The sequence below is a fragment of the Carcharhinus amblyrhynchos genome, chromosome 13 (genome assembly GCF_965287045.1).
Source record: "Carcharhinus amblyrhynchos chromosome 13, sCarAmb.v2.hapA, whole genome shotgun sequence".
NCBI lineage: Eukaryota > Metazoa > Chordata > Chondrichthyes > Carcharhiniformes > Carcharhinidae > Carcharhinus > Carcharhinus amblyrhynchos.
The window spans coordinates 72,560,720-72,574,240 of record NC_137336.1 but is presented as its reverse complement, the minus strand read 5'-3'; the positions used below and the strand labels follow the sequence as shown (position 1 = coordinate 72,574,240).

Sequence of the window (13,521 nt, the reverse complement as noted above, 5' to 3'; positions counted from 1 at the left end):
TCTGTGTGGAGTCTGCACGTTCTTCTCGTGTCTGCGTGGGTTTCCTCCCACAGTCCAAAGATGTGCGGGTTAGATTGATTGGCCATGCTAAAATCGCCCCTTAGTGTCCTGAGATGTGTAGGTTAGAGGGATTAGTGGGTAAAACGTGTGGGGATGTGGGGGTAGGGCCTGGGTGGAATTGTGGTCGGTGCAGACTCGATGGGCAGAGTGGCCTCTTTGTGCCCTGTAGGGTTCTATGATTCTGCACTTTTTTCTGAACACGGACTCACCCCACACCCTCCCCCAGTCCCGACATGGCAGTTTGAGAATCGGCCTAGATTATGGGTTGAAGTCTCAGGTAGGGGGAAGATTGAGAGAACTCTGCAGTTTGCAGACGGAACATCAGTTTCCAGTCCCCCATTTTCTCCCTACCCCTTCCCAGGAAAGCAGGAGAATGGTGTGTTCAGCTCCACTCACTCAATAACTGTGGCCTGGACGTCAGCGCATGGCTCTATCTAATTTTAAAATTACTTCTTGGTTTCCTGGCTTCACCCAGTGTCTGTTGTCTGCTGCACCACTGCCTATGACATGACACTGATCGGATAGTGAGACCCTGTTAGAGTTGAGTGACGCCTCCCCTAGCCCACCATCCAACCCAATCTCGCTCCAACTATATACCTCAGTGTTAGCAGTCCTGGAGAACGGGGGGACTGCAGTCGATAGGAGCTTCTGGGAGAAGCTGGAATTGTTCTCCTTACAGCAGAGAATGTTGAAGAGGGGGATTGAAGTGAAGAGTTCAAAATCAGGAAGTGTCTGGATGGAGTAATTGAGGAGCAAGATTTCCCAGTGACAGGAGAGTCAGTAACCAGATGGACACAGAGTGAAGAGAATCAGTAAAGAAGCAGAGAGGAGGGTGAGGAGAAATGTTTTCACACAGCGAGTTCCTGTGATCTGGAAGGCACTGCATGAGAGACAGTGGAAGCAGATTCAATAAACAACTTTCAAAATGGGGGAATTGGAGAAATATTTTGAAGGGGGTAAATGTATAAGGAGATGGGAGGCAGACCAGGGAATAGAATGAATTTGATTGTACTGTAAAAGCACTAGCATGGGCATGATGGGTTGAATGGCCTCTTCCTGAACTGTGTTGTGCTCTGAATTGAAATATCCTCCAGGCACTGAGCTGGCCTTGTTCTGCACTCACTCACTGTCTGCTCTTGTTAAACTTCAGTTCAGAATCAGGCTGCTCGTCTCCCTGTGAATGGATCCCTGGATCAGTCAGTCTCCCTGTCTATAAAGCTCCCACATGGATTGATAGATATTGAGCTTCTCTGGATCCGATCTTCACCTGATGCAAAAAAAGCACCATATGCAAATGGAATAATTAAACATTTTGGTGCTGATGTGGACAAGAAATGGTTAAAATTTCATCCTGGGAACTGCAAATCAGTGGCTTAGAGAAAGGTGCTGGCGTTTATGAGATTATTGTAACAAATGATTCAGGAGGGGAAACTATGGAGAGATTCAAACTGGATGTGTACGGTGAGTGAGATTCTATTGGATGGACGGAGCTTCACTGCTCAGTGAAAGATAGGAATAAGAGGAGGACATTCACCTCCTTGAGCCTGTTCCACCATTCAATAAGATCCTAACAGATCAGCTACATCAACTCCATCATTCCATCCGATTCCCAAATCCCTCAATCTGACCTCTGTCAAAACATCTGTCCAGTCTCAAATATCCTCATCAAGTGGGAAGCCTGAAAACTCTGGAAGAGAGAATTCCAAATCTTCTAAACCCTCTGAGAAATAGCATCTGTCAAACACACTAATGATTTTAACTGTCATGTATAATCCTTCACCTGCCCCACGTAAATAAATGAATTGTTGCTTCAACCACCATCTCCTAGTCCAGATGTTACTGAGATCAGAGAGTACAGCCTCGAATATATTCCATTCGTCAGGGATATTTTATTCTTTCATGGGATGTGGGTGTCGTTGACAAGGCCAGACTATATTTCCCATCTTTCATTGCCCTTGAACTGTGCAGCTTGTTTGACAATTTCAGAGGGCAGTTAAAAGTCACCCACATTGCTTTGGATCTGGAGTCACAGGTAGGTAAGGACAGCAGATTTCCTTCCCTAAAGGACATTATGAACTTGATGGGTTTTTGCCACAATCGATGGCAGCTTCATGTTCACCATTACTGAGATAAGTTCCAGATTTTATTAATTGAATGAACTTTTATCAGCTGCCATGGTTGGATTTGATGTGGAGATGCCAGTGTTGGACTGGGGTAAAAACAGTAAGAAGTCTCACAACACCAGGCTCAAATTCAACAGGTTTATTTGGTAGCAAAAGTCACTAACTTTCACAGTGCTGACGAAGGAGCAGTGCTCTGAAAGCTAGTGGCTTTTGCTATCAAATAAACCTGTTGGACTTCAACCTGGTGTTGTGAGGCTTCTTACATGGTTGGATTTGAACAGATGTCAACAGAACTTTAGTCTGGGTCTCTGGATTACTGATCCAGTGACATTACCACAATACCACTATCTCCCTGAACAGGGTTCACAGTGACAACTCTATCATAATTCTAGAGTCTCTCTATTGTGAACCCAGATTGATCTTCTTTAACCAATTCCCCAGCAGATCCAGAGGGTGCCCTCCAGATAATAAGGATCACAGGGACTACATACTGGAGTCACCAATAACTGAGGGGCTGAATGGCCTACTCCTGCTCCTAATTTTTATGTTGTATTGGTCCTGGCAGTGAGAGGTCATTTATAATGGATGACTTAGTTTTTTTCTAAAAATTCTAGGCAAATCCAGCATGGACATTGTAAGGACTAGCCCAGAGGGCTGAAAAGTGAGGAAATACATGGACCATATAGGAAGCAGGAAGCTGTACCTCCCACAGCTAAGTATGTGTGGACCCAATGATAGTTTCAAGTGTGGTAGCAACTGAGTGGACAATAGGGGACCCCAAGGACCATCTCGATTGTCAACTGAAGTAGAGGAACAGGGCCAACACTCCAGACATCGGCACTGGGTCAACATTGGAATCTGTCAATCTGTCTACCACTGTTGCAGAATACTACTTCAAAACTTGGAGGAACTGATTGGGAAGCTGAGGCACTCTGCAATCCTCCAAAAGTCCCAAATAGACTGACTTGATGAACTTTGCCAATTTGCCCCCTTTCTGGAAATTCCATTTTGGCTGTACAGAGTGGTAAATAAGAGGTTTTATTGTGTATAATTCTAAGGAAACATGAGGGGGGGATATATGTGCTAGCATGACCCCTTATAGGTGAGACCATCCACGGGTTACATGACTCTCGGTCTATCGGGTGTTAGGGAGCAGACACGGGCCCAGGTGGGTGGAACCCGTAGCGTGAGCCTGGGGGAGTCAGGGGGACTAGACCTGTATCTGTGGTGAGTTTATTGGGAAATAGTTATTGCTTTGTTTAATAAATCATCATTTTTCCCCGTTCCACCCCTAGCCACGCCGCCCCTTCCCCCATCCCTCCCCAAACTACATCCTCCCCCCTCCCCTCCCCCTCCCTCCCCTAGCCATCCCTTCCCCACCCCCTCCCTCTCTTCCCATTCCCCCTCCCATTCTTCCTCCTTCCTTTCCCACCTCCCTTCTTCTCCTTCCCCTCAGTACCCCACCCCCCATCCCCTCCCTCCCCATTCCCTTTCCACATGCTTTCCCCTTCCCTCAATTTCCCTCCACTCCCTCCCTTTCTCCTCTCCCTCCCCTCCCCGCACTCTTCCCTCCTCTCTCTGCCCCTCTCCTCTCTCTCTTATTCTCCTTCTGTTCCTTCAACACTTGAACTCACCATTCTCTCCCTCCCCTCCCCCTCCTGCCCTTTCCCTCCCCTCCCCTCCTCCCCCCCTTCACTCTCTTCTCTCTCACTCCGTACAGCCCCTCAGCCACATACAGAAACCAGCTTCTGGGGGTGCGCTGCCATAACTTGTTGTGACTCCTGTCTCTCTCACAGAGTTTTGAGGAGGGACAGAGGGACCTGCCCATGAGCTGGATGGATGAGGAGAAGGAGGAAACAAACTTCGGAGGAGGAGAAGGAGGGAGAGAAGTGTTTCCCAACAGCCGCTGAAAGTGTTCCGGGATATTTTCAAGGAGCAGTCTACACCCATCAGCAAAATACGGAATGCCCAGACATGCACAGCAAGATCCCAACAGCAGACGACAGGGGGAATGACAGGAAGGTGGAACAAAACGTATGGTTGGATATTCCAAGAGGGACCATCCCATATTGAGGAAGAAAAATTGTGGGTGGGATTTTCCGATCTCGCTTGCCCCAAAACCGGAAATTGCCATCCACGGTCAATGGACCTTTGCCCCTCCCCCGCTCCGATTCCTGAGGCGGGCGGGATGGGAAAATTCCCCCCTTGTGTTTTCCTGGTGGGATGCTCACTGGAATCTCCACACAGACTGAATTTCAGAGCCCTCAACTGAACTAGTCCCTTCTGCCTGTGGTTGGCCCATAACCTCTGAACCTTTCCTATCCAAATAGCTGTCCAAATGTATTTTAAATGTCCTTCCTCTGGCAGCTCATTCCATATACACACCACCCTCTGTGTAAAAAAGATGCCACTCAGGCCCTGTTTAAATCTTTCCCCTCTCACCTTAGCTCTTTGCCCTCCAGTTTTGCACTGCCCTACTCTGGGGAAGAGATCTTGGCTATTTACCTTATCAATGCCCCTCATGATTTTATAAACCTCTATAAGGTTACCCCCTCATCCTCCTACGCTCCAGGGAGAGAAAGTCCCAGCCTATCCAACCTCTCCGAATAATTCAAACCTTCCATTCCTGGTAACTCCTTGTAAATCTTTTTCACACCCTTTCCAGTTTAATAACATCCTTCCAACAGGAAGGCAACCAAAATTGTACCCCGTACTCTAAATATGGTCTTACCAATATATTGTACAGTTGTAACATGAAGTCCCAAGTCCTGTACTCAGTGTTCTGACCAATGAAGACAAGTGTGCCAAACAGTTTCTGTGACGTCACTTTCAAGGAACGATGTACCTACACCTCTAGGTCTCTCCGTTCGACAACACTCCCCAGGCCCTTCCATTAACTGTGTAAGTCCTGTCCTGGTTTGTCTTATCAAAATGCAACAGCTTGCATTTATCTGAATTAAACTCCATCTGCCATTCCTTGGCCCACTGGCCCAGATGATCAAGATCCCATTGTAATCTTAGATAGCTTTCTTCACTGTCCATTCCACCACCAATTCTGGTGTCAGCCACAAACTTACAAACCATGCCTCCTATATTCTCAGTCAAATCATCGATATGAATGACCAAAAAAACAATGAATCCAGCACCGATCCTTGCGGCACACTGCTGGTTACAGGTCTCCAGTCTGAAAAACAACCCTCGACCACAACCTCAGTCTCCCACCAGCAAGCCAATTTTGTATCTAATTGGCTAATTCTCCCTGGGTCCCATGTGTTTTAACCTTATTGACCAGTCTACCATGCAGTACTTTGTCAAAGGCCTTGTTAAAGCCCATGCAGACAACGTCCACCGCACTGCCCACATCTATTTTCCTGATAGCCTCTTCAAATAACTCTATCAAATTTGGTAGACACGATTTTCTATGCACAAAGAGTGCTGACTATCCCTAATCAATCCTTGTCTATCCAAATGCCTGTCAACCCTATCCCTCAGAATCCCTTTCAACAACCCACCTAATATTGACATTAGGCTCACTGATCTGTAGCTCCCTGGCTTTTCCCTGCTATATTTCTTAAATAATGTCAAAACATTTACATCCCTCCAGTCTTCTGGCACCTCACCCGTGGCTGTCGATGATACAAAAATCTCCTGGGATACACTTGATCAGGTCTCGTGGATTTATCTATTTTAATGTGTCTTAAAATGTCCAGCACCACCTCTTCTGTAATATAGATGCTGTTCAAGACATCACTATTTACTTCCCCAAGTTTCGTAGCTTCCTGCAAACAACCTCCCCCAAATTAACATTTGAAAGTTCCTGTCTAATATCATCAAAATTGGCCTTACTCCAATTTAAAACTTTAACTTGTGGACCAGACCCATCCTTGTCCACCAACTGAACCGACCACAATCCCACCCAGGTCCTAATCCCCCAACCCCATTTATCCTGCTAGTCCCTCTGACATTAAGAGGCAATTTAGCCCCTCAACCTAACCTGCATATCTTTGGAGTGTGGGAGGAATCTAGAGCACCCAGAGGAAACCCATGCAAACATGGGGAGAACAAGTAAACTCCAGATAGACAGTCACCCCAGGTTGGAGTTGAACCCAGGTTCCTGGTGCTATGAAGCAGCAATGTTAACCAGTGTGCCACACACTTAACAAACCTTTAATACTATGGCAGCCCCATTCTATGTTTGGAAAGGTAAAATCCCCCATAATTGGAACTCTATTATTCTTGCAGATATTTGCAATCTCCCTACATATTTGCTCTTCAATGTACACCAAGAATTGGGGTTCTTTGATACAATCCCATCAAAGTGATCAATGCCTTTTTATTTCTCAGTTGCACTCATACAAGCTCACTGGATGATCTCTCAGGAATATCCTCTCTAACTAGTGCTGTAATGTTTTCCCAAATCAAAAACACAACTCCACCTCCTTCCTTGCCTCCCCTTCTATCCTTCCTATAGCATTTGTACCCCAGAACATTGAGCTGCCAGTCCTGTCCCTCCCTCAGCCATGTTTTTATAATAACTATGATATTCCAGTTCCACGTCCCCATCTGGGCCCTGAGTTCATCTGCCTTACCTGTCAGATCTCTTATATCAAAATAATTGTAGTTAATTCATCAATCTTCCCCCATTTCCCACAATGTTCCTGCTTGCCTTGTCTATTTAATTTGCCCTCTGTATGAGCCTCGGTGTCCCACCTTTGTCTCACTACTCTTTAGTGTTCCACCACCCTGCCAGACTAGTTTAAACCCTCACAAAAAGATGTAGCAAATCTTCCCATCAGTATATCGGTCCCTCTCTAGTTCGGGTGCAACCCATTCCCCTACCCCAAAACAGTTCCCAATGCTCCAAACATCTGAATCACTGCCCCCTGCACCAGCTGCTCAACCACTTATTCATCTGCTCTATCCTCCTAATCCTATTCTCATTAGCACATGGCATTGTGAGTAATCCAGGAATTACTACCCCTGAGGTCCTTCTTTATAACCTCCTGTGGATGTGGTTATAAAGTCGACAATGTCAAGTTTGTAGGATTCCATTGTATAAGTCTTTTCTTAATAAAACAAATATTGTTTTTGTTTCAAAAAAGTGAAATCTTGTGAGCTAACTTTGAAATCTATATACCTTGGAACATAACCTCACCCTACCCAATCCCTCCTCATAGCTGAAATTTTCCACTTTTGGCCACATTCCTGTAAATCTCTACAATCTCTCCAGAACAATTATGGACTTCCTGTAATGTGATGGCCAGACTGTGCATAAAACTCCAGCTCTGACCTATCTAGTGTTATCTACAGTTCCAGCATTACATCCCTGCCTTCCCAGCACAAGTACAACTCTGAGTAAATCTTCCTCTACACTGTCCCGATCAAACACTCCCAGGACAGGTACAGCACGGGGTTATATACAGAGTAAAGCTCCCTCTACACTGTCCCCATCAAACACTCCCAGGACAGGTACAGCACGGGGTTAGATACAGAGTAAATCTCCCTCTACACTGTCCCCATCAAACACTCCCAGGACAGGTACAGCACGGGGTTAGATACAGAGTAAATCTCCCTCTACACTGTCCCCATCAAACACTCCCAGGACAAATCCAGCACAGGATTAGATACAGAGTAAAGCTCCCTCTACACTGTACCCATCAAACATTCCCAGGACAGGTACAGCAGGGGTTAGATCCAGAGTAAATCTCCCTCTACACTGTCCCCATCAAATACTCCCAGGACAGGTACAGCACGGAGTTAGATACAGAGTAAATCACCCTCTACACTGTCCCAATCAAACTCTCCCAGGCAGGTACAGCACGGGTTAGGTACAGAGTAAAGTTCCCTCCACACTGACCACATCAAACACTCCCAGGACAGGTACAGCAGGGGGTTAGATCCAGAGTAAATCTCCCTCTACACTGTCCCCAACAAACACTCCCAGGACAGGTACAGCACGGGGTTAGATACAGAGTAAATCTCCCTCTACACTGTCCCCATCAAACACTCCCAGGACAGGTACAGCACGGGGTTAGATACAGAGTAAGTCTCCCTCTACATTGACCCCATCAAACACTCCCAGGACAGGTACAGCACGGGGTTAGATCCAGAGTAAAGCTCCCTCTACACTGTCTCCATCAAACAGTCCCAAAATGGATACAGCCCAGCATTAGATAGAGAGTAAAGTTCCCTCTGCACTGGTTTCATCAAACACTCCCAGGACAGGTATGGCACAAGTGGAAGAGATCCATCGAGGAAGGTAAGGCCAAAACCACTTCCCCTGATTTGTTTATCAATGAGTTCATGTCACTGAAAGAGTGGAGCCTGAAGTGCCTTTTCCCAAATTACTTCCCCAGGAGAATGCAGTACACTATGGACAGGGTATCGTTCTGCACATACACAGCACCTTCAGTTAATCATTGCAAGACTTGGTAAGAGAAACCAAATCATATTTGATTTGGACACATAGAACATTACAGCGCAGTACAGGCCCTTCGGCCCTCGATGTTGCGCTGACCAGTGGAACCAATCTAATGACCCTCTAACCTAAACTATTCCAAGATTATCCATATGCCTATCCACTGACCATTTGAACGCCCTTAAAGTTGGCGAGTCCACAACTGCTGCAGGCAGGGCATTCCACGTCCTTACTACCCTCTGAGTAAAGAACCTACCTCTGACAGCCATCCTATAATTAACACCCCTTAATTTAAAGCTATGTCCCCTCGTGTTAGCCATCACCATCCGAGGAAAAATGCTCTCAACTGTCCACCCTATCCAATCCTTTGATCATCTTGTATGCCTCAATCAGGTCACCTCGTAACCTTCTTCTCTCCAATGAAAATAAACTCAAGTCTCTCAGCCTTTCCTCATAAGACCTTCCCACCATACCAGGCAACATCCTGGTAAACCTCCTCTGCACCCTTTCCAATGCCTCCACATCTTTCTTCTAATGCGGCGACCAGAACTGTACGCAATACTCCAAGTGCGGCCGCACCAGAGTTTTGTACAGTTGCAACATGACCTCACGGCTCCGAAATTCAAACCCTCTACCAATAAAAGCTAACATACCGTACACCTTCTTAACAACCTTATCAACCTGGGTGCCAACTTTCAGGGAGCTATGCACATGTACCCCAAGATCTCTCTGCTCATCAACACTACTAAGACTCCTTCCATTAGCCCTATATTCTGTACTCCTGTTATTCTTACCAAAGTGAATCACCTCACACTTTTCCGTATTAAACTCCATCTGCCACCTCTCGGCCCAGCTCTGCAGCTTATCTACGTCCCTCTGCAAACTGTAACATCCATCCGCACTGTCTACAACTCCTCCAACTTTAGTGTCGTCAGCAAATTTACTAACCCATCCTTCTATACCCTCATCTAGGTCATTTATAAAAATGACAAACAGCAGTGGCCCCACAACAGATCCTTGAGGTACACCACTTGTAACTGCACTCCAGGTTGAATATTTCTCATCAACCACCACCCTCTGTCTTCCATCAGCGAGCCAATTCCTGATCCAAACTGCTAAATCACCCTCATTCCCATGCATCTGCATTTTCTGCAGTAGCTTACCATGGGGAACCTTATCAAACGCTTTGCTAAAATCCATATACACCACGTCAACTGCCTTACCCTTATCCACCTCTTTGCTCACCTTTTCAATAAACTCGATAAGGTTTGTGAGGCACGACCTACCCTTCACAAAACCCTTCACAGAAGCAGATATTCAGGACTGGTGACCACAAGCTTGCTCACAGAGTGAGGAGTAAAGGGCCCTATTAATGGAGGAGGGAGTGAGAGAAGGAGAGAGAGAGGAACAGAAAAAAGAAGAAATAGAGGAAGCAAGAGCCAGAGAGAGAGAAAGAAAGATGCAGAGACAGAGAGAGAGGCAAACTGAGCAGCAGAGAGGGGGAAAATAGAGACAGAGAGAGCGAGAGTCATGGGGAAAGATGGAGTGACATACAAAAAGGCAGAATAAGCAAAAGAGAGAGAGAGAGAGACAGGACAGTGACAGAGAATGAGACAGGTAGAGAGAGAGAGAGAGACAGGATAGTGATGGGGAGTGAGACAGATAGAGAGACAGAGACAGGACAGTCACACTGACAAAGAGCGAGACGGACAGGATGGTGACAGAGAATGAAAAGGACAGAGAGAGAGAGAAAGAGGCAAAGAGAGAGTGATAGTTGGTGATGTTTAGGGAGGGAATTCCAGGCAGCTGAAGGCACGGCTGCTTGTGGTGGTGCAATAGGAATCAGGCAATGCTCAAGAGATTGGAATTGGAGAAGCTTACAGAGATAGGGAAGGTTGTAAGGGACGGAGAAGTTAACCGAGATAGGGAGGGTAGTAGGGGCTGGAGGAGGTTACAGAGATAGGGAGGGTTGTAGGGGCTGGAGGAGGTTATAGAGATAGGGAGGGTAGTAGGGGCTGAAGAAGGTTACAAAAATAGGAAGGGTTGTAGGTGCTGGAGGAGGTTACAGAGATAGGGAGGGTTGTAAGGGCTGGAGGAGGTTACAGAGATAGGGAGGGTTGTAGGGGCTGGAGAAGGTTACAGAAATAGGAAGGGTTGTAGGTGCTGGAGGAGGTTACAGAGATAGGGAGGGTTGTAGGGGCTGGAGGAGGTTACAGAGATAGGGAGGGTTGTAGGGGCTGGAGAAGGTTACAGAAATAGGAAGGGTTGTAGGTGCTGGAGGAGGTTACAGAGATAGGGAGGGCAGTAGGGGCTGGAGGAGGTTCCAGAAATAGGAAGGGTTAGAGGGGCTGGAGGAAGTTACAGGGGTCGGGAAGGTTATAAGGGCTGGAGGAGCTAGCAGAGATAGGGAGGGTTGTAGGGGCTGGAGGAGCTTACAGAGATAGGGAAGGTTGTAAGGGCTGGAGGAGGTTACAGAGATAGGGAGGGTTGTAGGGGCTGGAGGAGGTTACAGAGATAGGGAAGGTTGTAGGGGCTGGAGGAGGTTACAGAGATAGGGAAGGTTGTAAGGGCTGGAGGAGGTTACAGAGATAGGGAGGATAGTAGGGGCTAGAGGAGGTTACAGTGGTAGGGACGGTAGTAGGGGCTGGAGAAGGTTCCAGAAATAGGAAGGGTTGGAGGGGCTGGAGGCAGTAACAGAGATAGGGAAGGTTGTAGGGGCTGGAGGAGCTTTCAGAGATAGGGAAGGTTGTTAGGGCTGGAGGAGGTTACAGAGATAGGGAAGGTTGTAAGGGCTGGAGGATGTTACAGAGATAGGGAAGGTTGTAGGGGCTGGAGGAGGTTACAGAGATAGGGAAGGTTGTAGGGGCTGGAGGAGGTTACAGAGAAAGGGAAGGTTGTAGGGGCTGGAGGAGGTTACAAAGATAGGGTCAGAAGGGCTGGAGGAGGTTACAGAGATAGGGAAGGTTGTAGGGGCTGGACGAGGTTACAGAGAGAGGGAAGGTTGTAGGGGCTGGAGGAGGTTACAGACATAGGGAGGGTTGTGGGGGCTGGAGGAGGTTACAGAGATAGGGAAGGTTGCAGGGGCTGGAGGAGGTTACAGAGATAGGGAGGGTTCTAAGGGCTGGAGGTGGTTACAGAGATAGGGAGGGTTGTAAGGGCTGGAGGAGGTAACAGAGGTAGGTAAGGTTGTAGGGGCTGGAGGAGGTTACAGAGATAGGAAGGGTTGTAGGGACTGGAGGAGGTTAGAGAGATAGGGAAGGTTGTAAGGGCTGGAGGAGCTTACAGAGATAGGGAGGGTCGTAAGGGCTGGAGGTGGTTACAGAGATAGGGAAGGTTGTGAGGGCTGGAGGAGATTACAGAGATAGGGAGGGTTGTAGGGGCTGGAGGAGGTTACAGAGATAGGGAAGGTTGTAGCGGCTGGAGGAGGTTACAGAGATAGGGAGGGTTATAGGGGCTGGAGGAGGTTACAGAGATAAGGAAGGTTGTAAGGGTTAGAGGATGTTACAGAGATAGCGAAGATTGTAGTGACTGGAGGAGGTGACAGAGATAGGGAAGGTTGTGAGGGCTGGAGGAGGTTATAGAGTTAGGGAAGGTTGTACGGGCTGGAGGAGGTTACAGAGATAGGGAAGGTTGTAAGGGCTGGAGGATGTTACAGAGATAGCGACGATTGTAGGGACTGGAGGAGGTTACAGAGATAGGGAAGGTTGTAGGGGCTGGAGGAGGTTACAGAGATAGGGAGGGTCGGAAGGGCTGGAGGAGGTTACAGAGATAGGGAAGATTGTAGGGGCTGGAGGAGGTTACAGAGATAGGAATGTTGTAAGGGCTGGAGGAGGTTACAGAGATAGGGAAGGTTGTAGGGGTTGGAGGAGGTTACAGAGATAGGGAAGGTTGTAGCGGCTGGGGGAGGTTACAGAGATAGGAAGGTTGTAAGGGCTGGAGGAGGTTACAGAGATAGGGAAGGTTGTTAGGGCTGGTGGAGGCTACAGAGATAGGGAAGGTTGTAGGGGCTGGAGGAGGTTACAGAGATAGGGAAGGTTGTAGAGGCTGGAGGAAGTTACAGAGATAGGGAAGGTTGTAAGGGCTGGAGGAGGTTACAGAGATAGGGAGGGTTGTGAGGGCTGGAGGAGCTTACAGAGATAGGGAGGGTAGTAGGGGCTGGAGGAGGTTACAGTGGTAGGGACGGTAGTAGGGGCTGGAGAAGGTTCCAGAAATAGGAAGGGTTGGAGGGGCTGGAGGCAGTAACAGAGATAGGGAAGGTTGTAGGGGCTGGAGGAGCTTTCAGAGATAGGGAAGGTTGTTAGGGCTGGAGGAGGTTACAGAGATAGGGAAGGTTGTAAGGGCTGGAGGATGTTACAGAGATAGGGAAGGTTGTAGGGGCTGGAGGAGGTTACAGAGATAGGGAAGGCTGTAGCGGCTGGAGGAGGTTACAGAGATAGGGAAGGTTGTAGGGGCTGGAGGAGCTTTTAGAGATAGGGAAGGATGTTAGGGCTGGAGGAGGTTACAGAGATAGGGAAGGTTGTAGGGGCTGGAGGAGGTTACAGAGATAGGATGGTTGTAAGGGCTGGAGGAGGTTACAGAGATAGGGAAGGTTGTAGGGGCTGGAGGAGGTTACAGAGATAGGGAGGGTTATAGGGGCTGGAGGAGGTTACAGAGATAGGGACGGTTGTTAGGGCTGGAGGAGGGTAGAGAGATAGGGAAGGTTGTAAGGGCTGGAGGAGGTTACAGAGATAGGGAAGGTTGTAGCGGCTGGAGGAGGTTACAGAGATAGGGAAGCTTGTAGGGGCTGGAGGTGGTTACAGAGATAGGGAGGGTTGTGGGGGCTGTAGGAGGTTACAGAGATAGGGAAGGTTGTAGGGGCTGGAGGAGGTTACAGAGATAGGGAGGGTTCTAAGGGCTGGAGGAGGTTACAGAGATAGGGAG

General features: G+C 47.9%; 1 protein-coding gene across 1 annotated transcript in view; it reads left to right on the top strand.

The window, feature by feature from the left end:
• Positions 1–1,394: 1,394 nt before the first annotated feature.
• The window catches only part of LOC145351327 (SLAM family member 5-like), a 34,561-nt gene continuing 22,434 nt past the window's right edge, over positions 1,395–13,521 (top strand). Inside the window, exon 1 of the mRNA XM_080200948.1 lies at positions 1,395–1,521. Within this exon, the coding sequence (XP_080057074.1) occupies positions 1,395–1,521 (127 nt within the window). The remainder of the gene's footprint in view (positions 1,522–13,521) is intronic.